Source organism: Orcinus orca, chromosome 2 (genome assembly GCF_937001465.1).
Source record: "Orcinus orca chromosome 2, mOrcOrc1.1, whole genome shotgun sequence".
In the NCBI taxonomy this organism is placed as follows: domain Eukaryota; kingdom Metazoa; phylum Chordata; class Mammalia; order Artiodactyla; family Delphinidae; genus Orcinus; species Orcinus orca.
This window is the reverse complement of record NC_064560.1, coordinates 59259354-59286957: the sequence shown is the minus strand read 5'-3', so window position 1 is coordinate 59286957 and position 27604 is coordinate 59259354. Positions and strand designations below refer to the sequence as shown.

At 37.7% G+C, this 27604-nt stretch overlaps 1 protein-coding gene across 5 annotated transcripts in view; it reads left to right on the top strand.

Annotated features, from left to right (window-relative positions):
- EFL1 (elongation factor like GTPase 1) overlaps positions 1-27604 on the top strand; it is a 136079-nt gene that overhangs the window by 47550 nt on the left and 60925 nt on the right. For all 5 annotated transcript variants that reach the window (XM_004278315.4, XM_049706868.1, XM_004278314.4 and 2 more), the window contains one exon: positions 3341-3479. In XM_004278315.4, coding sequence (XP_004278363.1) covers positions 3341-3479 — 139 coding nt within the window. The remainder of the gene's footprint in view (positions 1-3340; positions 3480-27604) is intronic.

The window sequence follows — 27604 nt, the reverse complement described above, 5'->3', positions numbered from 1 at the left end:
TTCCAAGTACAGCTTATCTAGTCCTGCTTAGGGTCTCACAAAGCTGCAGTGAGAGTGTTGACTGAGTTGTATTCTCATCTGGAGGCTTAGCTGGGGAAGTATCTGCCTCCAGACTTTCTTAGGTTGTTGGCAGGATTCATATCCTTGTAACTGTGAGCCTGAGGGCCCCAGATTCTTTTGGCTGCTGTCAGCTCCTAGAGGCTCCCTGCAGTTTCCTGTCATGTGGACTCTTCCAGCCTGGATGCTTACTTCGTCAGGCCCGAGAGGAGACTGTACAGTGAATTTACTGGCAAGACAGAGTCCTGTGTGACCTGAGGTCATCGTGGGAGTGACATCCCATCACCTTTGACATATTCCCTTGGTGAGAAGCAAGTCACAGGCCCCACTCACACTGAGGGGGAAGGGATTGCACAAGGAGGTGAACACCAGGAGGCAGGGATCATAGGAGGACCGCCTTTAGTCTGTCTGCTCCATCCTTCTGTTGCTTTTCCCTATAGTTTTACAACCTGTGTGTGCATTACTAAAGAATATCCTGTTTGTGTACTTTGTTTAAATGGAATCTTACTGTAGTTATTCTCCAGTTTGCTTTTTAACTTAACATTGTGAGGTAAATTTATGTTGATGCTTATCCTGTAGTTCATTTATTGTTCATTGCTGCATTGTATTTCATTATAGAAATATTTATCCATTTTCCTTTCAATATGTATTTCGGCTGCTTTCCTTTTGTGCTAATCGAAACAATGTTACATTGAACATTTTTGTACATCTTCCTTGTGCATATTTGCAAAAAATTCAAGGTAATATGCCCATAGTGGAATTGCCTGTGTGTATCTTCAGCTTAACTGGATAATTCCAAATTGTCTTCCAAAGTAGTTCTGACCTACACTCCCAGCAACAGTGTTTAACAGTGCCGGTTATTCCGCGTCCTCTCCAAAATTTGGTATTGTCAGACTTTTAATTTTTGCTAATCAGATGGGTATGATATGGTGTTTTGTTATGGTTTCAATGTACATTTTCCTTATTACTCTTTTAACATGTTTAGTGGTCATTTTTGTTTTCTCTTATGAAGGTATCTCTTTGGGTCATTTGCATAATTTTCTGTTGTACAATATATACTTTTTAATATTGGCTTTTATATATTCTGTATATTAATTTTGTATATTCTTCTGTGTATTCTGAATACTAATTCCTTGTCATTTTTAAGTTTTGCAAATTCCTTCTTCAGTTTGGGACTTGTCACACTTCTTATTTAGTGTCTTTCAGTAGACAGTAGTTCTTAATTTTAATGTAGTTGAATTCATCAGTCTTTCCCATTATGGGTTTTATTTTTTGTAACTTGTTTAAGAAAATTAAAATTATGACTACACTGAAGACACAAAATTTTCTGTTTTCTTCTAAAGTTTAATGTTTGCCTTTCATGTTTAAATGTTTAAGTCAGTGTTTGTATTATATATGGTATGAAGAAGGGATCCAATTTGATTTTTGTCCGCATACAAATAACCAGTTATTCCAACACCATTAATTGAATAATTCTATCTTTACCCACTAATCCTCTTTGTCAATTCTGTAATAAATCAAATTTCACATGTACATTGGTCTGTTTCTGGAGTATTAGACTTCATCTTTTCTGTTTGTCTGTCACTGTCTCTATTCAGTGTTGTCTTCTATTCTACATGTTTTGACATCTAAAAGGCCAAATTCCTCTACCTTGTTTTTCTTTGTATCTCGTTTATTCCTAACTCTCTACTCTTCTCTATAAACTTTACAGTCATCTTGTCAGGTTCCATGAAAAGTCCTGTGGAGACTTTGGTATTGATTTAAATCAGTACATGTATGGCACTAGTCAACATTTTGCAATGCTGAACCTTTCTATCCATGAATGTATTAGGTATAGCTCTTCACTTATTTAGGTCATTTAAAATGTTTTTATTAAAGTTTTATCATTTACTCTATAAAAATCTTTAATCACTTTTGTTACTAATTCCTAGCTCTCTTATATTTTGTTGATATTGTAAAAGTTACTGTTTTAAAAATATATATTTTTTCTGTTGCTGATTTATAGGCATACAGTTAATTAAGTTTTGTATATTGGTCTGTGGCCATCTTGCTAAATTGTCTTAGTCATTATAATTCATCTGTAGTTTGCTTTAAGTGAATGATCATACTGTCTATGAATAATTCTGTTTCTTCCAATTTGATCCTTGTATTTTAAATTTCTTCCACCCCATCTTCAGAGCTCCCCTACAGAGTTGTCACTGAGTCAGAACATGTACATTTAAATGTATCAGGTGCCTGAAAGGTCATCATTTTCATGAAGTTTCCAGGTCTACCCTAACACATTACCTTCTCCCTCCTCTGAGATTTCATGAATTTACTTGCCTGTACTGCTTTTGTGTCACTCACTCTAGGTTTGCAGTGGTAATTATCTTTGTATATGTTATGTCTCGGACGTTTTATTCTCCTCCTGGCACTGGCACAGTGCCTTGGGCCTTTCGGTATCAAAGATAAGTTGGTTCCTTGGTTGAAATGCTTTCAGGGCACTTGCATTTATATGGAGGTCACTGAATAATTCGAGACAATATCTTGAATAATTTGAGACAGTATCTCCATAAGAATAAATGTGATGTAGGGGGAGTTCATAAATCTCTTATCCCTGTAGCATATCTTTGCATGTGAGTGTGCTGTGTCTTCTCATGAGTCCCTAATATTTCACAGCATGCTCTCTTCCAGATGAGCAGTGTAGGATATAATATCAATAGCAGTTGTTTGGCCATTACATGACATGTTTATTACGTCTAACTGCTCTTCCAGAGTTACTCATTTTCATGTCTTGCTCAGCATTAGCACCAGCCCTTGTTGAATGCTGAAAGGATATTATAATAAGATTATAATTGACACGACATTATAATAATATTATTACGATTTTAAGTGGTAATAGTAATAATGAGCATTGAAATAATAGCCTAGTGGTCACCAGAACTGGTGTTTGACATGGTTCATGTAAATACTAGCAAAGGGCTATGGGGATTTTTGTTTGTTAGTTAATGTGGTGCTACCAGGTCACAACAGAATTTATATTACTTAGCCATAAAGCTTATGATTATGTGGAATTCTTGACAATTTTTGAATATTTGAGAGGTTTCACTATTTCAGAATTTATTCATAAACTGAGACTTACTTTTGTATCATGCCGTTTCAGATTTACATGTTTCAGGTTTACGTGCAATATGACTGCACTATATCTTACTTTTGAATAAAGTAACTTTGTAGGTATTAACTAATCTTTTCATTTGATGCCTTCTAACTTATCTTCCTTTATTTATTTTATTTTTTTGCCTAGGTGCCATTAGGCTTCTCAGCTCCATTAGATGACCTTCCCCCGGTCCCCCACATGGCATGCTGTACCCTGGAAAACCTGTATCTTCTGATGGGAAGGGAACTGGAAGATCTAGAGAAGGTACCTCCAGGAAATGTGCTAGGTAGGGTGGTGCTATGTATTATATCTGTAGTCCATTCTGAGAGATTACCTGTCATACAAACTAAGTGAAGTCTTCAAAGGAAATGGCTTTGACCTCATTTTTGGTTTGTTTATTTTTGTCCGGTGTCCTTAGGCTTTAACTTAGTGCATTTGAGTAATTAGCATGCATAACAATAGCTTGCTGTAAATTATGGTAGTTCTACTTTAAAAAAAGTAATCTGTGAATGCTCTGTCCTAAGCTGGGGTTCTATTTGTTTGGGAGCAAGAAGGAGAATTCCTGCTCACATTAAAGTCAGTCTAGATGAACAAGACACTTCTGGTTCTAAATTATCGGAAACTATTCTGATGTAGAGGTCTATTTTCTCGCAATATTTTTTATCCATTGAATGTTGCTTTATATTATATATCCATAAGTACTCCTCCTTATCTCCATAATGTTTATTACTTGCTTGGCTTCTGCTCTTTGTGTGCAGAATTCACATTTTAAGGTCCTTAGTGCAATCCTAAAGACTTAGCCTCAGGAATTTCCCTTGGATCATCACAGGAACCTGAGTGTGTTGTGGAATGTTGTATCCCATTCTGAACCCTTAGGGTCCTTGTCAGCTATAGAGCTATTTATTGGGTGATTGCTTGGGCTGGGGATTCTTTTTATGTTTTAGAGAAATGATCTAGACTACTGGTCCAGAACAGCTGGATTTTGTCCACTTCAGTCCAGGAAATATGCCAAAGCATTTTGACGCTCCCTTGCTGAGACACATTCTTTTTTAAATTTTTTCATTCCTTTTTTGTTGTTGTTTTGTGCTTTTGGTGTGAAATTAGTAGAATTCCTAGCTTCTCATCAGTATTACCCATTCTTTTCACCCCTTTGGAAAATGCTGTCGAACCTTAACAATTGATATAACTTTATGAGCTTCAGTAGCCAGAAAAATATTTTATCAGGAAGGACATGGGAAGATGAATGGAAAACACCCTAGTTTTGTTTATAAGCCTTCCTTGGGATTACTGTATTTCTCTTGATTCAATTAATTTTGTTTCTTAAATGGAAGGTGAGGTGGAAGATCTCTTAACACAATGTTCAAGTGAAAGAAAAGGTATTGAATAAAGGGTTGAGTGAATGGTTTTTATAATATCCCCTCCAGTTAAGGCTCATTGTTTGTGCTCTTTCCCCAGTAGAGGTTAGGAACTTGACATGCAATAGTTCTGGTTTCCTTCTTTCTGTTTCTAGATTTCCATATGCTGTTCAGGACTGAGGTCAGCTAGGTTATAAGTAGGGAAACCATCTCTCTTTCATCTGCCTCCTAAGGCAGCCCTTAACGCTGCCATCTGCTACAGGAGACCTACTACAAGTTAAAACTGTCTTCGTCTTGGAGAAAAGAGACATGCCTCATTCTCTTTTACTGATCTTTTAAAACATTTTGAGGGGCTTCCCTGGTGGCGCAGTGGTTGAGAGTCCGCCTGCCGATGCAGGGGACACGGGTTCGTACCCTGGTCCGGGAAGATCCCACATGCCGCAGAGCGGCTGGGCCCGTGAGCCATGGCTGCTGAGCCTGCGTGTCCGGGGCCTGTGCTCCGCAACGGGAGAGGCCACAACAGTGAGAGGCCCACGTACCGCAAAAAAAAAAAAAAAAAAACATTTTGGGGTGGTGCTACGAGCTAGGGTGGTGGAGGTGATTAAACATTCATTTACCAAATTCAGTGATAAAAAAATAACATAGATGGACACCCAACTTTGGGACAAAATGGATTAAGGAGAAAAGCCAGATTTATTTTGTTTAAGAATTAGGATTGTATTTAGCTGCAGGTAACCAAAAAACCAACTACATAGTCTTAAACTTCACTCGGTAGGAAGTTTAAGATAGAGGACAGAGAGTTGAGGGCTGATGGGATGGTTCTCCTATGTCATCAGGGAGCCAGGTTCCTTGTCTTTGCCTGTTTGCAATCCTCAGTGTGTGGCTTTTGTCCCCATGGAACCAAGATGGCTCCTGCATCTCCAGGAATCACATCAACATTCCTGGCAGGAAGAGGGCACAAGGGCCAAAGGCCTTCTCATAGCACTGATGTTTTTATTTGGGAAGAAATGCCCTCTTAGTGACCAATGTATATATCCTCATTTCTTTGTAATTTTGTCATATGATCACCCCTAGCTGCAATGGAGGCCAACGATTGAGTCTCTTATAGTCTCTACAATTAAGGCAAGGGATATTGGGGTTGTGAATGGCTTTTGAATAGCCAGTCCCTACTGTCAGCCACATTTCCTCCACATTGCCCTGGTGTTGCCTGAGGCCCCTTCATTAAGGTTCTGTTTCTTTACATTAAGGAGGAAGATAGTCTTCCAGAATGATTATAAATGTAACATTGAAGGGGTTGGAATCCAGCCAACCACTTTGACTTACCTTCTGAATTGAAGCAGATAGTAATTGTTTTCCTTCTATTAATCCAAATCTAATGGAGCCCGATGCCTGACTAGAGCACATGAGTATACCAAAATTCTGGTCATAGTTCTGCCACTAACTAGTTATATGGCCTCAGGCCGACTGTATAACCTTTCTGGTCCTCAGTTTGGCCACATGATGTGGACTAGAGTAATTTTTACCAACATTTCTAATAGTAAAAACAGAACAGCTACTTTAATTTCTTTTTCTTAGAAGACTATTTATGGACTCCCAGGGCTTCTTTTGTTATATTTATCATACATTCTAAACTTTAAGGACAGAACATTAAATAGCATCGTATGGATACATTTTATTGCTGTAGCTGTAAAATATAAACAAAATCATATTTTGTACATCTTGTTTGTAAAATACATGCATACAAATGTAAAAATAAAGTACAAACAAAATTCAAGTTTAAAATTGCCATTATATTATGGCAGGTTGACATTTCAGTGAGGATGGAGTAAGATACAAATTCTTAGTACTTTTGTCATGAAAATCTTCCCTGGTTTATGTCAGTATACCACTGGTTGAAAAAGTCCTGAACTAGATTATCTCCAGGGTTCCCTCAGGCTTTAACTTTTCAGACTTGTGTTTTTTAGAGAAAAATCTTATTTTAGTTATTAGGATATTTCCCTTCCTAGTATTTCTTAGAAGGAACAGTACATTTTTGATATGGTTACTTGGTTGGGTTGAGAACCCATTTCAATAGCTCTATCAGAACATCTTGAACTAGTTACTAGCCTGAGAGTCAGAATTACCTTTTGTAAGGCAAATTTCACTTGTTTATTGATTAAAAAACTGGAGCATATGTAGCAGTAGTAGCAGTTTCATAAGCCAGGTGTTTAATAAAAGCAACCTTTCAAAGCTAGGAGTAAGTTTAAGGCAGGACAGAGGAAAAGGCCAAGAATTCTGGAACGTTAAGAGGTGAGCAGCAAACAGAACAAGAGAAAGCTAATTGCCAGCAGGGGTAACACATGCTGGGATTCTAGCTCTCAAGTTTCTATGTCAGCACTGTTGTTGTTTACTTAAAACAGGTTTGTCTTCCTGTGGCAGGGGTTGGGCAGGGGGTGAATGGAAAGAATAAGTTGAGTGGCTGAAGGTGGTTGAATTAATCTACATGTTCCAATTATCTGTTGCTGCATAATAAACCACCCAAAGCCTAGTGGCTTAAAACAAAGGCACTTGTAAATTTTTCATGAATCTGCAGTTTGGACATGGTTTGGTGGGACAGCTTGTCTCTGTGCCACATGGTGTCGGTTGAAGTGCTCAAAGCCTGGGCGCTACAGTTATGTGAAGGCTCTTTTCACTCACTTGTTTGCTGTTTGATGCTGGTTGTCGGCGGGGACCTTTTCTGGAAGTGGAACTGGGGCTGGAGCATGTGGCCGCCTGGCTTCCTCACAGCATGGTGGCTGGGTTCTGCAGGTGAGCATCCCAATAGGGAGAGCCAGGAGGGAGCTGTATCAACTTTTATGACCCAGCCTCTAAAGCCTTCAGTCTCATTTCCACCACCTTCTCTTTATTAAGAAGTGAGAGTCGCTAAGACTGGTCCATATCAAAGAGAGGGCACTAACTCCACCTTTGATGGGAGATATGTCAAGGAATTTGTGGACATGTTTTAAGATGACCACACCACTAATCATAGATAATTTCTTGTTTCCTTTTGTATTTTAGCAGGCCCGTGGTAGGACACATATTGCAAATTAAGACATAGCGATTTTCATCGTGATCAGGCAGGCCTGTAAACTTCTTTTTTACTCTTCCTAACTTAGATAAAAAGTTACAATTCTTATTTTAATAAGAAAATAGTAGAGTGATATGACCAATACCCATATGCTTTTCATCAGAAACGATACCAAGTCAGATTTATCAGGTGCAGATGAAAATTTTTGTTGGAGAGGGAAATGAAAACATTATATGGCATTCTTGAACAAGTCAGTGTATATAGTCAAAGTCTAAAGGAAAGTTCCTTTATTGGCACTTGAAAAATGCAGATTTCACACTTGAACTCAGCTATAACTCACTTGGAATGCTTACACCAACTAAGTGTGGTTAGATTTTATGGTCTGGAAATAGTCAATTTAAAGTTTAAAATCATTTAATTCCAACCTGATGTTTGAAAAGTTGGTATAGATGGGACCAGAGAAACCTTACTGTGTTGAACACACAATAGTCTTTTGTTCAGTTCTCTACTGAGAATTTCTCTAAAAATAAATGTTTGCTACAGGCTCCTATTAAAATGTGAGGGGAAATTGAATTAGGATTCCAAATCTTTAGCCTTTTCTTACACACTTTTAGATCTCTTCCATATGGTTAAATCTTTAAAAATTTCAGGGGCATATTCTAAGAGGAAACATGATATTGCTCTTTTTGCAACATGAAGAAAATAATAAATATTAATTAGCCTTTTCCTGAAATGGTTTTAGTTTTGCCATGGTTGGTTGCTGGGTTGATAGGAAATCAGTGTGGATTAAATGGAGAGAGTGTATGTGTTCTCCTTAGTCATGTGGGGTGACTGAAGAGGCAGAAGCCATTGAAGGGTTTTACTAGCAGATTTGATTTGATTATTTCAAGGGAAAGCTCAACGGTTTGTGACTCTTAAGCCTTTGTAGTACATTTGTAATACTTTAAATTCACTTACTAGTGAATTTCTTTTAAATATACCTTACCATCAACATTTCCACTTGGAAAGACTCTGTTTTAATCAATAAATAACCAGCAGCCTTGCTAGGCATTTCTTAGTATTAATAGTTCCAACTGATTTTAGTAAGTTTTCTTTGCAGATGTAATGAATTTGTTCTCCTGTTTCCTAAGAGTTATGTATCTTATTTCTTTTTATTTTTATTGCCTATAAAAGTATGATAAATAATAGTTATAGCTGCTGTTCTATCTTGTTACTTCTTGACTTTAATGAAGATATTTCTAGTATTTTAGTTTCAGGTTTGCTGATAACCTATTGATTCATATCTCTTAATCATGCTAGGAAAGTTTTGGGTTTTTTTAAAAATCAGGAATAGATACTTAATTTTTATTGATACATTCTCAGCTTCTGAAGACAAGGTTATAGAGCTTTTCTCCTTGCTATATAATTGATATCATGAATTATATTTATTTCCTGGTTATTAAGATGTCCTTGTGTTTCTAGAAAAAACAATACTTGAACATTTTCATATTTTCTCCATGCACTGTTAGATTCAATTTTCTAGTATTTCATCCAGACTTTTCTTGTATTATTAATAAAATTGACATTATTTTCTTGGTGTCATGGTAGTTCCAAAATGGGAAGCTTCCATCTTTTCTACCCTCTAGAGCTGCACTGTCCAATTGGTAGCCATTAGCCGTATGCCATTATTTAAGTAGATTAGAATCAGATAACATTAAAAAAAGTTTACTTCGGGGCTTCCCTGGTGGCGCAGTGGTTGGGAGTCCGCCTGCGGATGCAGGGGACACGGGTTCGTGCCCGGGTCCGGTAAGATCCCACATGCCGCGGAGGGGCTGGGCCCGTGAACTATGGCCGCTGAGCCTGCGCGTCCGGAGCCTGTGCTCCACAACGGGAGAGGCCACAACAGTGAGAGGCCTGCGTACAGCAAAAAAAAAAAAAAAAGGTGTCTTATTCCTTTTATAGTATAGGAATTCCTGTAAACATTTTAGTGTTTCTATGAGATTTGATCTGGATAGTTTTTATGATGAAAATAAAGTATCCTCCTGTTTCTGTTTACTAGGTTAATTTTTTAAATGTGGATAGATATTGAGATTTATCACGTGGTGTTTTCCACACCTTTCAGGTGGTACATGTTTTTCTCTTTTGACCCACTTATATTGTGAATCACATTAACACGTTTCCTAATATCAAACCAGCTTTATATTCCTGGAATAAACTATTTGATGGGTATATTTCAATATGTTAATAGAGCAGTGAATTCAATTTGCTAGTAGTTTTTCTGTAAAGTGTTTGTAGTATTTGTAAGTTTGCCTGATCTATAGTTTTTTGTATATTTTATATTTGTGGAATTTAGATATCAGCTTTCTACTAGCTGCATGAAGAAATAACAAATTAGGGGATATTTTCATTGCTTCTTGTTTTGCAGAACAGTTTAAATGACACAGGAATTTTCTGGCCCTTAAGAAATTTGGTTAACACCATGAAAGCAACTCTACCTGGTTGGTTGTCAGTTTTGATTTGATAATGTTATCAATTGTTATTGTCCCTTTTTTATTCAAAAGAGTTGAGTCATTGTTTTTCAAATGAAACTATTTATAGTCTGAATCTTACTTATAACTTTGGCTGGATTTCTTTAGTTTTATATGCATTATTCTTTTTATCGTTACATTTTTATACACACTCTAATATCAACACTTTTCAACCAGTGTACTGCAGTTGCACTTAAATGTGACAAGCTGTTGATCCCTTTAGTCCTTAAGGCAGCTGAGCAGGTTATGGAATAGCTGGAGCCCTCTTGTCTGTTACCTAAGATCGAATTGTTACCATATGTTTTAATAAAACGCTTACTTTAAGATTTGTCTGTTGAATCCTCATTTTCACTCACTGGAGTAACTGGCTAAAACGACATAACTTCTTTTGAATAGATAGACTAATACAGCTTCATAACCTAAGAATTGACTATTAGTAAGCTTAGTGCCACTCTAGATATTATATGAGAACAAATGATTATGTGATGGGAATTTTTTTTCCCTTCCATCTCCAAATATGATAGTCCTCTTTTACTCTTAAATGGCACTTATAAAATAGAGGCCAGCTTGTCAGAGGAAATAAAGGAAGAGGTAATTGAAACAGTTTTTACTGAAGTTTTTCAGTTGAAGAAAGGTGCGACATGGGTTAATGGTTTGAAGGAGTGGTTGGGTCAAGGCAAAGAGAGAGGGAAAGTGTGTGTGTGTGTGTGTGTGTGTGTGTGTGTGTGTGTGTAATAGAGTTTGATAATAGTTGTTTTTCAGAGAGAAAAAGAGGTAGTGAAAGGGGAAAGATGAGGGATGCAGTGAAATGTTCAAATGGTTAGTGGTATATAGAATATAACCTCTCTCAACTCAACAGTGTAAAAAACATGGTCGGCTGGTGAGAGTAAAGAAGGCTTGGGAGGGAATAAGATTTTGAAGATGTGATAATGCATGGAGAAACCACAGTGAGCAGTTGCTAGCAGATCATCAGGTTGTACCTTGACTAAAATAAATGGGATTGCAGTGAGGCTTTGGGAAGACATGGAGATGGGAAGTCCAGTGAGTATTGCTCAGACATGGAAATATAAGATTGTCTTGAGTCGAGTGCCCGTCATAGAGGGACTGTATATTGGCTATTGTTAGACATTTTGCAGCTGCCCCAGGTCTAAACATGGAGGAAACAACCAGAGACCTGGTTGGCCGGGAGGGGGCAGGCTCACCTGTCACCGAGCCACCTCATATAAACTCAGCTTATAGGCTTGTTGCAGTTTCCTCACTTCCATTTGTTTTTGGCCCTACCAAGCCTATTTCAGATACAATAGTTGAAAAAGTGAACAGTTGTATTTAGAACTTACACATAATAGTAAACGTACTACAGGTCATATTCCATTTCAAGTGATATTGGAATCACACTTGTGAGTTGAATAATTATTTGTGTAATGGTCATGCCAGCACTGGGGAGGCCAGAGCCTGGAATTTAGCTAAACTCATAAGACACTGACAGATCAAATGTCAGATATAGGAAGCTGAAAGAGTAGGTGGTAATGGATAAAGCAGAGGTCAAGTTTAAGAAGCTGATGGTGAGACCTTTGACCTCTTTTCTTAGAATTTTTAATGCATGACAGAATGGGGAAATAATTTGACTTCCGTAAATGGTTAAATGAAATTTGGGAAGCAGTCCTTGATGATTCACACAATAGTCTTGTTGACAAGGCCAAATTTGGTTTTATCCAGCTGACGACTGACTGTCAAGATACTCTCTTATACCCCCTAAATTGATACCATCCATTGGAGTACAACTTGGCATTGTATATCAAGAGTTTTAAAGATAATTATATCTTGAAAAATAATCATATCCTTTGACCCAAAAGTGCTACCTTTAGGGATTGATTCAGAGGGAAATAATTAATATTGTACACAAAGATTTGGCTATGAAGATATTTATTATAGTCTTGGGGGAGAGGGTAAATGGTTAAATGGAATTTTTAAAAATTTTTCCGAAAAGAAAGGTATTTCTGCAAAGTCTACGAAGATAGTTTGAAGGAAGCTGAGTGATAACAGTAACTATGGATTTTGAGTGGTGGCAGTAATTAAGAAGGTTCGACATCTCTTTTGGTCTTTTCAGAAAAGATGAAGTATGTGGTTTAGAGGAAGGTGTGATGTTGGAGGGAGAAACATGTTTCTAGTATGACCTAAAATGTGGCAGACCCATTAGATGTGAAAGTAATCAAGGAAATGCATGTATTTTAAAATCATGAGATATTGTTTTATAACAGTTAGAATGGTGGAATTCTTAAAATCTGGCAGTATCCTGTGTTGTAGGGATGGAGCAGTGGAAACATTTATAAACTGTTGATGTAAATTGTTAATTGGTACACCACTTTGAAGAATAGGTGACCGCAAGACACAGCAATTCCACTTTTAGGAATATATCTTAGAGAAACTTTTAAATCTTGCAAACAAGGAAACATGTACAGGAATTTTCATAATAGCACTAATTACGATAGCAAAAAAATGGGGGGAGGGGAACAACCTAATTATCCATTGACAGAAGAATGGATAAGTAAATTATGGTGCAGTCATAAAGTAGAATATTATACATGGATGAAAATGAACTACACTATAAATATCAACTTGGGTCAGTCTCACAAATAGTGCATTTTAAAAACAAGCCAGTCGTCAACCATTTATGTAAAGGTTAAAAACATGTAAATATTGTATATTGTTTAGAAGCAGATACATATATAATAAAAAAAATACATGAAAAGATAAACAGCAAGTTCAACAGAGTAGTTCCCTTGAGAAAGGATGTGATTGGAAGGGGTAAAAATTATTGGTAATATTCTCTTTCGTCAGGTGAATAGTGAGCCTATATTGTCTGTTTTATTTTTCTTTTTACCTTTTTTATACCTGAAATATCATCTAATTTATTATTTTTTTTGAGTCAGAAGGGAAGACCGTGTTAATATCTTTCTTTGACACCATTGGTGCTGTTTTATAGAATTTATCCTTTTGAATTGAGTGGAGAAGTACGAAGTATATGGATTGGAAATAGGATACTCTGGGTTAAAATTCCAGCTGAGCAACTCTTTAGCTTTGTAGCTTTGGGCGAGGTACTTACTGTGATTTTTCACTTCATCTTGCAGATGAGGATAATGGGAAGCAACAGGATGATGCCTCTTATTTTGTTTCAGAAAATATCAAAAGGCAACAGGTTAATTAAGCAGCATGGTTATTACCATTGATTTCCATGGGAAATATTATCATTAATTAATTGACTGCCAGTTGTCACACTTGTTAAGAAAATAAATCATAAGTGAAGCACATAATTGTTAAGATTAAAGAACACTTTTCTAATTTAGCATGTCACTTATTTAAATGTAACTCTTTTGATCTAATTGAAAAATTCAAGTTGGCCGCCATAAACATTCTGGGGAAAGTACTCTGTTGTTCTTATGAAGTCTGTCTGAAAAATGTCTTCCAAAAAATGTAGGTAGAGAAGAAATCAGATGCTTTGGCTCTTACTGAAACTACTTCTCTGACTCTCCCTCTCATCCTTAGTTATTCAGAGTTAACAAAGAATCAAAACTTCTGGTAACCTCTTCAAGAGAAAGCTTGAGCTAAGTAGAGATGATAGAAGGAATCAGTTTCCCGGAGAAGCAAGGCAGAAAGGGTGAATTCTTGAAACTTCTGAATTGCCAACATGGATGCTAGAACTCCATTCCATTTGGGTCGGAGCCTGACTCCAGAAGTGTATGTTAGAGGAGGAGAGTGGCTGAGGCAGAAGGCGGTGGCTTGCAAGTTGGAGGAGGTAGAGAATTTTCTATTGAGAAACATGTATACAAGCTTGAACACAAAGCGAAGACATAAGCAGACGGGTGATGGTGTCCCAGATACTCCGTGAGAGGCCGCATCACGTGCCTGGTCCACAAAGCCATGAGCTGTTCGGGGTAGATTCAGAGTTAAGGTTTGATTTTTGATTTTTTTTTTTTTTTTTTTTTTTTGCAAGAAGGTTTTAACTATAAAAATAGGTATATATTCTTCTGAAATGTTATTCTGAAAATATAGTGATTAATAAATATAAAGCATACCACAAAACAGCAGTATAATTTGTTCTCTTAAAATAAAAGGAAATATATTAATTTTCTTAAGCTGTCATTTGTAAGGTAAGTCCTTAGTTGGACCTCTAGAATTGTATTAAGAGCAGTAGGAGCTGAAAGCAACTACTTTCTGTCCTGGAATAAAATATATGGTGGTCTTTTAAAAAGCACTTGGCCTTTTTCCAGTTTTATAGGGTGGGGAAGAGAGTCAGTACACCTTCTATTAGGGAAGGAAGTCCCTTTCTCCTTCAGTGGTGGGCACTTAGCTTATACCATCCTAACACGTCACACAAGCTAATTTGGGGGCGGGGGACTGACTGCAAATACCTTAAGGGGACCGGGCCTCATAAGTCTCTACACTTCATTCAGTGAATATTGGTTGAATGAATGCATGAATTAATCAAATAATAAGATCGCTGAGCTTAGGTGAGAGAACACATGAGCAGCCAGAGCTACTTGGGGTTTATCATTTATTTCTTCAAAGTTTAAAATGTTCTCAGGTACAAAAGGAAGAGTGTGGAAAACATTTCTTTAGAAGCGAACACATTTGCTTTTCATCATAAATATTCTGGAATTTCGTAGGTGAGAGCAAAATCCTGGCTTGGTCTGAGCATTTCTTATTTAAGGATAACAGGATAGTGATGTTTTAATGTGATACGATCATCCGGGGCCCCAGCGGCAAGGTGATGTTATCACTGGAAATTCTTCGTTTGGCTCATGTAGACACTGAAACGAATTGCTTCTTTCTCCACTCAGTGTATCCCAGGTGTTCTGGGAGATTCAGAGGGCGTATTCTGGGCTGAAAAAGGCTTTTTGATGTTGGTGAAGCAGAGATATTGAGTCTTTTTCTGTTCTTTTCTGTGTGCCTTGGTCCAGTCAAGAGAAAAGCATTGTTCTAGGCTTCGTAAAAGCCAAAATTGCCCCCAGGAGCCATTTGAGTTCCCTTTCTAGCCTCCTGAGCTAAGGGAGTTCCCAAGGGAAGGCAGAACTCAGTCACCTCATAGCCTAGAGAGCTTGTCTATCCCCACTTGTTATTTTGTACCGTATTCTCAGAGGTGTGATTTTTGGGACTTAAGCTCCACTGATACTTTTCCTCTTTTTTTTTTTCTTTTTTTGTTCAATTCTCTTATTCTCTACCACATACTTTGGCAATTGTACTCTTTCTTGAGTTGTTCTTTGACCGTTTTATGTTACATAACTCTCGTGTGCTCAGCCAAGCTCTGCCATGGACCAGGTTACCCGTAGGCCAAATATTCCAGTTTTTTTTTTCCAGATGCATAACTGTTGTGTCATCACAGTTTATTAAATAAGCCTTCCCCCCACCCCCAAGTTTTACTACTACTTTTGTCACTGTTAAATTCCTACAAATACTATAGTAGTCTGATTCTGGGCTCTGTTTTCTATTCTGATGTATTTGCCAGTCTGTATTGTCTGGTTTTGATGGTTTCAGTCATTCTTTCTTAATCTGGTTTTATCACTTTTCATTTTAATAATTTTTTTGGCTCTTCTTGGACACTTATTTTTCCATATGAACTTGAGATCATTTTATTTAATTCCAGTAGATTAAATATCTATGTTGAGACATTTTATTTACAGAAGTAAGTTGTGATCACCTTCTTTCACTGTAAAGCTCAGTAAATATAGAAAATACTAGGTGAACTACCTTCCCAGGGGTATTCACTGTAGGTGTTTAGAATGTGCAGTGTAATGTGTATTTTTCCAAACTTCTGTCCAGGCATAAACACACATTCATATATACACGTGTTTTATAGTAAGAAATCATTTTATGTGTGTGAATTTACAAGTTCATTTGGGAAGGATTGACATCCTTATCATATTAAGCCATTTCTAGTGATGGGGGAGCTAAGGAAGGGGCTGCGACTTAACCCAGCTCTGTGTTGTTCTGCTCTCCTAACTTTAATACCGAATCATTTTAAACCATTAAATTGTACCAATGCTAGTCTGTTTTGGGGAGAAGCCCTTTCCATTTTCATATAAGCTCTTTTGTTGTGGGCCCTGGGCCTGGCTGTCGCAAATGGAGCCAGCTGGCAAGCAGCCAGAATTACTGCTTGTGCCCCAGGGTCTTCCCTGACATAAAGACGTCTGCCCTGGTCCTTCTTACTCTGGGGTATTTATGAGGTCCAGGATCTCTTTTATTTTTTAATTTGTGGAGAGACCAGTTGCTCTCCTAGTGGTATAAATGAATTCTAGGATGCCTGGGTGACCTTTAATCTAGCTCCATTTTTCAGATTTTTTGGCATTTGGATGAGACCTTTTCCTACGTTGACATAGTCTTTCCCTAATTTTTACCTTTCTTTGGACATTTCACTTGAGATTTGGGGGTGGAGGGATTTGGGGAAGAGAGGAAGGGATATCAATATCTCTGATAAACCTTCCTTTCTCAGGATCCAGAGTCTCTTAAAAGAAAAAAAATAAGATGGAGTTTTTTCTTTTTCTTTTTTGAACTGTTGTTTGCTCTGAAAAGACAAACCTTTGTTTGCTGAATTTTATAGCTTAGTCATTCTCTCACATACATGGATTTCATGCCTACTGTATGTTTGGTTCTATATCATCCAGTAGGTTAGATTTCTTATGCTGGGTGCTTAAATTTACTCTTCCAAATTATTTATAGGTCCTTCACACTTTTGGCCCCATACTAGTCAATAAGGTAGCCTCTTACATGAGAAAAAGCACTAGGTATGCCAGCTGAGACCTCTGGCAAGTTGGCTACTTTCGTGGGAACTTCAAGACCTGAAAGCATATCCGTAGAAAATAAGATTGAGTCGGGTGATCTCTTTTTTTTTTTTTTTTTTTGCTGTACGCGGGCCTCTCACTGTTGTGGCCTCTCCCGTTGCGGAGCACAGGCTCCAGACGCGCAGGCTCAGCGGCCATGGCTCACGGGCCCAGCCGCTCCGCGGCATGTGGGATCTTCCCGGACTGGGTCACGAACCCGTGTCCCCTGCATTGGCAGGCGGACTCCCAACCACTGCGCCACCAGGGAAGCCCAGGTGATCTCTTATGATAAGCCTTTCCTTCTCTCTTAGTTGGTTTTCCGGGAACCTTCCTAATTGCTCCTGTCTTGGGCTCTCCTACCTCTTTTAGTTGCTATGCTGTTCTCAGTACCCTCTTTGCCCTTCCTCCTATCTGTGGATTTCTCTAGGTGTCATTCAGAAAGCCAGAGGTCCAAAGGCCATTTGACAGATAGGAATTCCATCCCTCTAAAGGTCTCTTCTAACAACCAGGAGCGTTGTAAAAGCGGTTCTCATCCTGATTGTATGTACAAGGACCAGCTGCACGTGGCTGTGCCTTAATAGAGGTCCAGAATGGTTTTCTTGGACTTGAACCAACTCAGAAGCAGTACCACTTTCTCTGAAAGCCCAAGCGATGATCATCATTTATACCAGCCTAGATTTCTGGGCAGAGGTCGAGTGGGCTAATAAGTTTGCTCTCTGAAGCCATCAGGGGATATTGAAAGGCATCTGTGGACAGTTGTTCCTGCTCTAGCAAGGTCCACGGCCGCACTGAGATGAGCACAAGGGGGCAGCCTTTCCCACGGATTTTCATCGTATTGGAAAACAGGAACAAAGACTAGGGTGTCTGTGTGTGAGCGTGTGCATGAGCCCGTGCTCTGCGCCAGAGCCCCTGTGTAAAATTTGTAGCCTGTGCCTCTGTATTTATAAAGAGTATTAAGCTGTTGGGTGAAGGGCATATGAGTGCTGAGTAGGTTTTGTGCTTTGCTGGACTGAAGTTTGTTAACACAAATAGGATTCTTCTGTGTAGGCACTATGAACTATATATACCCTCTTGTGCAGGCCAGAGTCTTGCAAACATTGCAGGCAGGCATCTTTTATTATCAGAGGTTGAGATGTCTGAATCATTAAGATAAAGAAATTGAAATTAGTTTAGCTTGCTGTTTGAACATGAAGAATGATTTCAAAGCAGTAATTTAAATTTATTTTGGCCCTTTCTTTCTCCTGCCCCTCCTACCTCTCTTCCAAATGCTAAAGGCATTGTTTCATTGTATATTTTTTTCCATTTGGTTTCCTCTTCACCTTGGAAATTGAGTTGTGACTCCTTGGGTTGTTTCTAGTTGAAAAAAGCATTGCAATGAAAATGTATGCTGCTTGGTGGGCAATGAAGGAGCATATAAAATATCACTAATATCCTGATCTCCCATGCAATTAGAAGCCTTCAATTTTTCTAAAATAATAATTTCACTTTCTAAACAGTTTACACAACCAATGTCATTGTATTTGCATATTTTTTGTTAACTGATACTAATACAGATGGCACATATATAAATGTACTTGAAAGATAATATATCAAACTAGATTTAACCAATATTTACTTAGCACCTATTGCATGCCAGGTGTCCAGTGACTTGTTTTTGTTTATGTTTTCTTATTTAAGTCTCACTGCAAACTTGAGTGTGAATTTCCTGTCTTCATTTTGCAGAGGAGAAAACTGTGAGGTGGTTTTGACTTGCCTAGCAAATCACACTACCCAGCCATCCCCGAGTAGGCAGATGTTGTGTCCTGCACCGTTGTGTAGCTGACATTATTTAGAATATGTCTGCTACTGATTCTCCTCACTTTCTATGATTGTTAAAATGAAAATATGCTATAATGATTTTTGGCATTTCTGCTTATTGAGTCCTTGAGTTTCATGGTTCATGTAGTCCGGTCTCTTCTTCCTGTAAAAAGCGAGTCAGACTCAGAGAGAGACTGGGTCTCCTCTAAGCTTGGGCAGTGAGAGTTGAAACTCGAACCCAGGTCTTTCATTTTATAAGCGGGGTAAAGAAAACTGTTGGGAAGGACAGGAGGAGAAATAGCTTGGCTCCTCTAAAAAGGGAGAAGAGAGAAGTTGTGAACAGTGAGACTTTGTCAGTTTTACCCAGTTTGGAAAGAGAGACCATAAAGAGGTGAGATAGTGAGACACCCCCCTTCTCCATCCCCCTCATACTTCCTCACTGCTGATGTCACACACCTGGGAGCCTAGGCTTGTTTTGTATCCATACCTCATAGAGTCTTCACTGTCTGCTTCCCCCCACCTCAAATCCTGTGCTTCACTTCTCACCACTCCTGAGTACATCAGGATTTTTAAACATTTTATTTTCAGATATAATTGACATTTAATAGTTTTTACATTTAAGGTGTACAACATGTGGATTTGCTACATTTATATATTGTAATATGATTACCACAGTAGTGTTAGCTACCACCCGTCATGTCACATAATTATCGTTTCTTTTTTGTGGTGGGAGCAATTAAGATCTAGCCTCTTAGCAGCTTTGAAGTTTATAATACAGTCTTGTTGTTTGTAATCACTATACTGTGGTTTAGATCTCTAGGACTTATTTATCTGCTAGGTGCAAGTTTGTACCTTTAAATACCATCTCCCCAATTCCCCCTGGTAACCATTCTATTCTCTGTTTCTCTGAGTTTGGCTTTTTAATATACTACATATAAGTGATATCATACAGTGTTTGTCTTTCTCTGTCTGACTTATCTGACTAAGCGTAATGCTCTTAAGGTTCATTCATACTGTTGCAAAAGGCAAGATTTCCTTCTTCTCATGGCTGAATAATATCCGTGTGTGTGTGTGTGTGTGTGTGTGTGTGTGTGTGTGTGTGTGTGTGTGAGACAACTTCTTTATCCATTCATCTGTTGACAGACACTTAGGTTGTTCCCATATCTTGGCTATTGTGAATAATGCTGCCATAAACGTGGGAGTGCTGATTTCTCTTCAATATCCTGTTTTCATTTCTTTTGGATGTATACCCAGAAGTGGGGTTGCTGGATCATACGGTAGTTCTATTTTTAGTTTTTTAAGGAACATCCGTACTGTTTTCCATAGTGACTGAACCAATTTACATTCCCACCAACAGTGAATATATCAAGATTTTTATACCTCTGTGTTTCAGCACATGTTGTTTCTTTTCAAGTGTTCTTTTTCCCTTTACTACCTGATAAACTCAGATTCAAGACCCAGTTCAGATGCAGCCTCTCTGAAGCCTTCCCCACCTTCTCTAGGCTACATCTGGCTCCTTCCTTCGGGTTCCCATACCTCTTTTAATACATTTCTCTTAGAACATTTATTCCATTACATTGTTTGTGTTTTCAGTTGGTGTATCTAAGCTTCTGGGCCAAGGATCGTCATTCTTTGGGCATCTCTGGTGTTGAGCCCAGACCTGTTACACAGTGGGTGCCCTTTGCTAGGACACATGTTCCAGTGCATGTGTAAGTGAATAGACAAATGGCTGTGTGCTACACAGAAGGTGTGTTGCACCTTCTGAGCACAGAGATGGAATAGAATTTTGAGCAGGAGGAAAGGAGAGTCTATGGAAGTTCTAGGAGCTATTATTACAATTATTCATTAGTTTGCGGGCAATTTAGCTTTTAGATTATATATGGGAAAATTGAGGGACTACAGATCAGAAAGGGAGAATGGAAGACCAGAGTACTAAGAACTTGAATTTCCAGCACGTGACCACCAGTCCTGTGCTTCTGGTTTGCTTCTTTGTTGCCTCTGATATTCAGTGTATTCACCAGGAATTAATTTCTCCCAAGGATCTGCATTAATTTAGAGATGTACAACTTGGAGTAGACAGTAGGCTGGGTGTCATGTGAGTAAGTATGGCTGTTTGTCTTTCATTTGTAGGCGTATTAATCTGCCCAGATGTGGGATACGTTAGGGCTGTTCATAGCCTGAAATCTCATAGCTGTAGAAGAGTTTGGAAATAATGTAACATTGGTCTCTTCAGGTCTTACAAGATATCTTCATTTTTTTGAGTAACTTTGTTTTCTGGATTTATTTGGCCTGTAAAAGTCTAATTTTCTACATAAGTCTAGTATATCCAAAGTTTTTTTTTTTGGTAATAAATTTGGAGAACAATTCCCTTTATGAGGTTAGGCAAGTTTATAACTGAACCCAGTATGTGAAACCTGTGTTAAAATATAGAATTGTCTTTAAAAAATAAAAAGCCTAAACAAGTAGAAACTGTTAGTTTACTGGTGTAATTTTAGATAAGTTGTATATATTCACTTTAAATGATATAAAAATATTTCTAAAACTCACAATATTTGACCAAATTTAAATTTATCTTAAAATGTAACAAGTCTGTAGCTTTGTTCTTTGCAAAAATTGTAGAAAGAATATTTTTGTGTATCCTATTTTGTTTTCCATTTTTTTCAGTATGCTTCATGATTTTCAGATTCTGAAAGGAAGATGATCATTTGAACCCATTAACTCCATCCGCCTTTCTTAGTAAAGCAAACTGTTTATTTTTATAACTAGGGAGAAGTCACCACCTGGCTTGCTCAGGACATCCTGGTTTATGCCTGTTGTCTTGGAGAAGTTATAAATAGCGCCCCTTTCACTTTTGTAAATGCTGGTTTGGATGATGAATTCTGTTGTCACTCTAGTTATGACTGATATACCTTGTCCTTAAATGTTTTACTTTATGCTTTGTTTTAATGCTGCTTTAGTGCATATTTTACTATATTTTCCTGTATTTTAGATACTCTTATGTTTTAGAAGGCATATCCTATTTTTAATTCTATTAATGGCTGCCCTTTATGTTTTTCAAATCATCCTTTAAAAGAGTCAACACTGAAATGTTACTTGTGTATCCAACCAATTTAAAATTTAGACTATAAGTTCTTTGAGGATGATACCTGATCCTTGTATCTCTGGCAGTATCCAGCAGTGTGCTTTGAACTAAGTGAGTGCTCAAGAAATACTTGTGGAATGAATCTGAGAAAACAGTTTGGCCTGATAGAAGGAAGGCTGAATTTCCGTCTCGTCTGAGAATAATGTCCTTCAGGTAAAGGAGCTGGGATTGAGCTGGGGCTGAGGATCCAGTCAGTCCCACAGCACCACTGACCAAACCCAGTTTTGGAAGAGATTCCATTTATCTTGTTTTGTTACCTGGAGACTCTCAAATAAGTTTTCAGTAAACTCTTTTTCAATTAAAGTCCTTTCTGGAAGATGACACTCCTGCTAAATATGAAGGCAAAGGAGTTTTCCAGTGCGAGACAGAGAGAGAGCAGCTCAATTCAGCCACCATGGCCACCAGCAGTGTTGGCGACAGCACTGTGTCTAGAGTTAGGAGAGTGGGCTCCAAGTTAGGTGGAAGAGACCCGGTGGGACAGTAGGTGGAGAGCCACACAAGGAATTCACAGAAGAGATTTTTGTGAGCACATCCAATTGGTTGGGCCGTGTGTATTTCTTTTTTTTTTTTTTAAGAATTCTTTTTTTTTACTTATTTATAATAAATTTATTTATTTACATTTTATTTTTGGCTGCCTTGGGACGAGCGGGGGCTGCTCTTCGTTGCAGTGCGCGGGCTTCTCGTTGCAGTGGCTTCTCTTGTTGCAGAGCACAGACTCTAGGCGTGCAGGCTTCAGTAGTTGCAGTGCGCGGGCTTCAGTAGTTGCAGCACGTGGGCTCAGTAGTTACGGCACATGGGGCGTAGAGCACACAAGCTTCAGTAGTTGTGGCACGTGGACTCAGTAGTTGAGGCTTGCGGGCTCTAGAGCGCAGGCTCAGTAGTTGTGGCGCACGGGCTTAGTTGCTCCGTGGCATGTGGGATCTTCCCGCACCAAGACTTGAAACTATGTCCCCTGCATTGGCAGGTGGATTCTTAACCACTGCGCCACCAGGGAAGTCCAGGGCAATGTGTATTTCTAAAGAATAAGTTTGGCTTCTTAATTTGAAAGCTAGGTGTATTTAGTAACGGTTAACCATTTATGAGCCAGAAGAGGGAAGAATGTCCTTTTTTAGAATTTGAGTTGCAAAATATGCCATGTACTTTATCATGATAGGCAGTTGACAACACCAGAAAAAATGAGTCTTTCTAAAGGCTTTGCCAAATTTTACTCTAGCTAAATGCCTCCAAATTTAGGCAGAATATGGACAACTTAACTGAGCTTACATGTAATAATGCTGTAGACTTTCATGAGTAAAAACTTTTGACATTTAGAAAGTGTAGTAATCTTTGAATTTATATTCAGAGTGTAAAGTTGCTTATCTGCAAAGCTGGAAGGCGATCTAATTGGGTGTAAATAAGGAAGGCTGTGGATAAATTGAGTACAAATATTCTCTGAGTCCTAAGTTATTAGGTAACTGCTTAGCATATGATGGTTAGTGCTCAATAAATACTGGTGAATCTGTGTTTTTTTCCCCTCTAGCAAGTATATTTGATCATAAAATTCACTATTCAATTTTCAGGATCCAAAAACTATAGCATAATCCTACGGTGTTTTCTTTTTCTTTTATTTAAAAAGATATATACAATTTGAATTGTTTTCTGTTTTAAAAGTTACATCCATCCTTTGTTAGCAGATTTAGCTGGTACATTTTAATTTTTATCTCATTCATTTGGGCTTCAAAAGTAATACATGCTTATCGTAAAAATCCAAACAGTATAGAAGTATCAAAAATTAATAGTTTCATTTCTGCAACTGCTTCTCTGATATAATCATTGCTAACAAACCAGCATGTATCCTTCCATAGCTTTTCTTTATACAGCGTGCACTCACGCGCGCACACACACACACATTTTTTTCTTCTTTCCTTTGCCTTATAAAATTATTGTTGAATATATTATTAGTTTAGTACAGTTCAGCAGATGTGTATCGGGCTCTTGCTCACACAGTGTCAAGAGGCACTGCACTATGAGTGTGCATAATGTCTTCAGACACATTTTCAAATTCATTACTATTGTTAATCCCCTGTCAATTCATGTGGGGGCTTCCTGCCCATAGTGTTGTGAAACCCAAATAAGGTAATGTTTATTAAAGCACTTAGTTAAGCATAAAGCACTTATTTAGTAAGCATGATGATTACTAGTAATTATTTATGGGTAATTCTAGTTTTTGTAATTCCTAAAGGACAAAATGGTACATCTGCTTATATTTAATTTATTTTAGTAGGTTCCATACATTTCTGCACCTGCTTTTATTGTATTTGTTACTTTAAGATGCAGTGTGCCTAACCTTCTTTGCCTCAACAGATGTTTAAAAAAAATCCTATTAGTTGTATCTTCAGCCATCCTTTTCTTCCATGTTCTTGGCTGTATCTTGGCCATATACTCCTGGATGGATGAGAGTGAGGCCATAAATTTTATTCAGTTAACATGCATGTGTTAGAGTCTAAGATTCTTTATGGTTTGTATTCCATGTCCATTGTCATTGTGATTATTTTATCACCAGCTAATTAGTTACAGCCAGAGATTTTAACTTTGCCACAAGTATAAAGCTATTCCTTGTCAGAAAGACCACACGGAACTCTTGAAAAGTTACTTTCAAATTTGATCACGTAATTTCCAAATGTCCTCCAATAAAGTGAGCATGATGGCTTTGTGAGAAAAACTGTGGCACTCGACCAAAACCTCTCAGTTTGTTTCTAATCATGTATGGATGGAGTGTAATTTGATTACAATTGACTGGACTGAAATGATCCCAGTAAGGTGCAGAACTGGATCTGGATTAAAGTCTCACTATTTTCTGCCTTTGTCAAGATTTAAGGGAATCATTGAAATGAATGAGTTTGGGATTTCATGTCCAAATCTATTTTTAATACTACCACCATATGTTTTTATAGCACTGTATGCTTTTCAGAATGCTTTTATCTATAGTATTTGATCTATCAGTCTGCTTTTAGCTTCTATATTTCAAAGGCCAGTAATGGTAAGGTTGGAAGTAATACCTATTAGACTAGTGACTTTGAAATCATTTCCAGGTGTTTTAGATAGGCTACATTTGAATGATGAAACTTTAAACTTTCTTTTCTATAAAAGAAAACTTTACTGCTTGGAGTAATCTTAGAAATTAGCAGCTCAATTCTTCTGTTGTTCTCCGTTTTTACAATGAATATATATAATTTACAGAGATGTGGGTAATAAGTAATATGCTTAGGGAAAGCTGTGGATGCAGCCAAGGAGAAAAGAGGGGGCAAAGAAAACTGTCAGTTTTCCGTAAGTACCTAAGGAGGTGGAAATATGTTTTAAATAATTTTCATGACAGATAATCCTTTTTTAAAAATCACAGTAGGCATGCAAACTAGGATGGAAAAAGTCTAGGTGAATCAGAGAATCAAATAATAGCTGTGCAGCATATATTTTGGGGACTTTATTGAGATTTTACTTGTGATCTAGTATCCATTTTTAAAATGTTCCACAGACATTAAAGATAATTTGTGCATGCCTGTGCACAAACACACACACACCCATACACCCCTATTAAATCAGTATTATTGCTTATATTACTCAGGACATGAGAAAGATATTATTTCAGACAAAAGTTAAACCCTCTTCTTTGATTCTACCTGCTGGCCCTTTCTTAAACCATAGAGATAATTGCATCACCAAGATGGCAAAGAAATTTTCAATAACTCTAAACTCCTCCCTCCTCATTTTGTGAAGACTCAAGATGAGAACAGAAAACCTGTGTACTATCTGTCACAGTTTATCACTCAGAAAACTAACATGGACGCTTCCTCCCTTCGAGTGAACATAGAAGACACCAACGGACATATAGAAAGATACGGCATTTCCAAAGAAAAAGACCACTTTGAGCGACAAGAGTAAATAGGACCGTCTGACCTGGAGAAAACTTAGAAAAATAAATTATCCAAAATAAGATTAGGAGGGTATTGCATTGATAAAACCAGAGTTGATAGTCATAAAAAAATAAATGATCTGAGAGGAGGAAAAATTACTGGAAATTAAAAACATGGTTTTAGGATTTTAAAACAAAGTGGTGAGGAACAGATTCAGTACTGAAGAAACCTGAATCAGTGAATGAAAAGAAAGCTAAAGAAATTCTAATAGAACTAAAAAGGAAAAAGATTAAAATTCTGAGTGAAAAGATTGGAAACATGGAAAATAAACACAGAGAATTCAGTATAGATGTGTATACGAGTGTGTGTGTGTGTGTGTGTGTGTGTGTGTGTGTGTGTGTGTGTGTGCGCGTGCACGTGCGCGTGTCTACACTAGAAAGAAAGAACGGGAGAAAATTTTCTGTGGACTTGGGCCCTCATGGTGAAAGGACACCCTGAGTAATGGGTGTAGTTATGGATGGGGGGGCAGGGCGGGAGAGAAAGACTCTTAGAACTATTTCAAGAATAAGGAAAATAGTCCAGAAAATCCAGGTAGTTTAAAGCAGAATACCCGCTAAAAAGAGAAAATGGAGTCAGCATCAAGCTTCTTTTTGTGTCTCCGGCACTTTGAGAGGGAGAGAAATGTCATGACTTCTCTAACCTTCTGGGCTTATTTAGTTCCCCCATTAGAATGTAAGCTGGATTCACTAGGTATACATGAAACATTGTACTCTATGTATAAGTCAGATTTTAAAATCAGATTCTAGGTCACAAGTAAAATCTTAATAAAGTCCCTCAGATATAAACTGCACTGGCTGTTATACTATAAAATAAACTAAAACTTGAAATTAGTAATAAAAAGTTACTCAAAATAATTCTCACCAGTTAGATATTAAAATACAATCTCTTAAATCACCTTTGGAGCAAAGTAGAAATTAAATTTGCAACAAACTATAGGATATAGGTAACCCCTTGATTTAAAACATTTGCATTTTATCTTAACCAAACAGCCTTAGTGGAAGTGATACCCATTTCACAATATTTTTTCTTCACTATTGGGAAAAAAAAAAAATGAACTCCAAATACATGTCACAGTGTTTGCTCCTTAGCTCACTGACAAGTGCCTCCTCTGTACAAAAGCCCTACGGTTAGCCCTGGTGCTTGTCATCATCCCCTTGCTAACTTCCTTTGTAAGGTGATGTATAATAGAGAACATTTGTGAAATCACTCTTAAAAATAGATCAAAAATAGCTTACGTAAGAAGGTAAAACAGAGCATCCCAGTGGTATGGTGACCTCTATTCAGAGTTCAAGGAAATGATAAACAACATAGCTCTAGAAATTAGCTAAAATCACTACAGGCTGAGGTTCCAGTGAGGTGGGGGGTGGAGGGAGGGGGAGGTGCTCAAAAGACTACCTAGCAAGCTCCTGCCTTACTGGAGTTAGTTGCACATCATCATGAGATGTCAGTTGCAGCGGGTACAGGGTGGGCATGCAAGTAAGAGCAGAGTCAGCCTTGGTACCATGAAGGTTATAGACTGTTTCTACAGGAACTCATATAAACTGGAAGCTCCAAAAAGTTATTTCTAGAAAGCTTAGGTGTAGAAAATCCACAGTAGGCCCTACAGGACACAGAAAAGGGAAATGGTCAGCTTACAAGGGCCAATTGTTAAATTTTCAGGAATTTTGCTAACTGATTGTTAAACTCAACCATCTTTAACAATTAAATTATATAATTTAATTCATTTTTCTCTCTTTTTATTTAGGGAGATAAAACATAATGAATTAAGCAAAACAGTGGCATATAGAGAAAAGTTAATA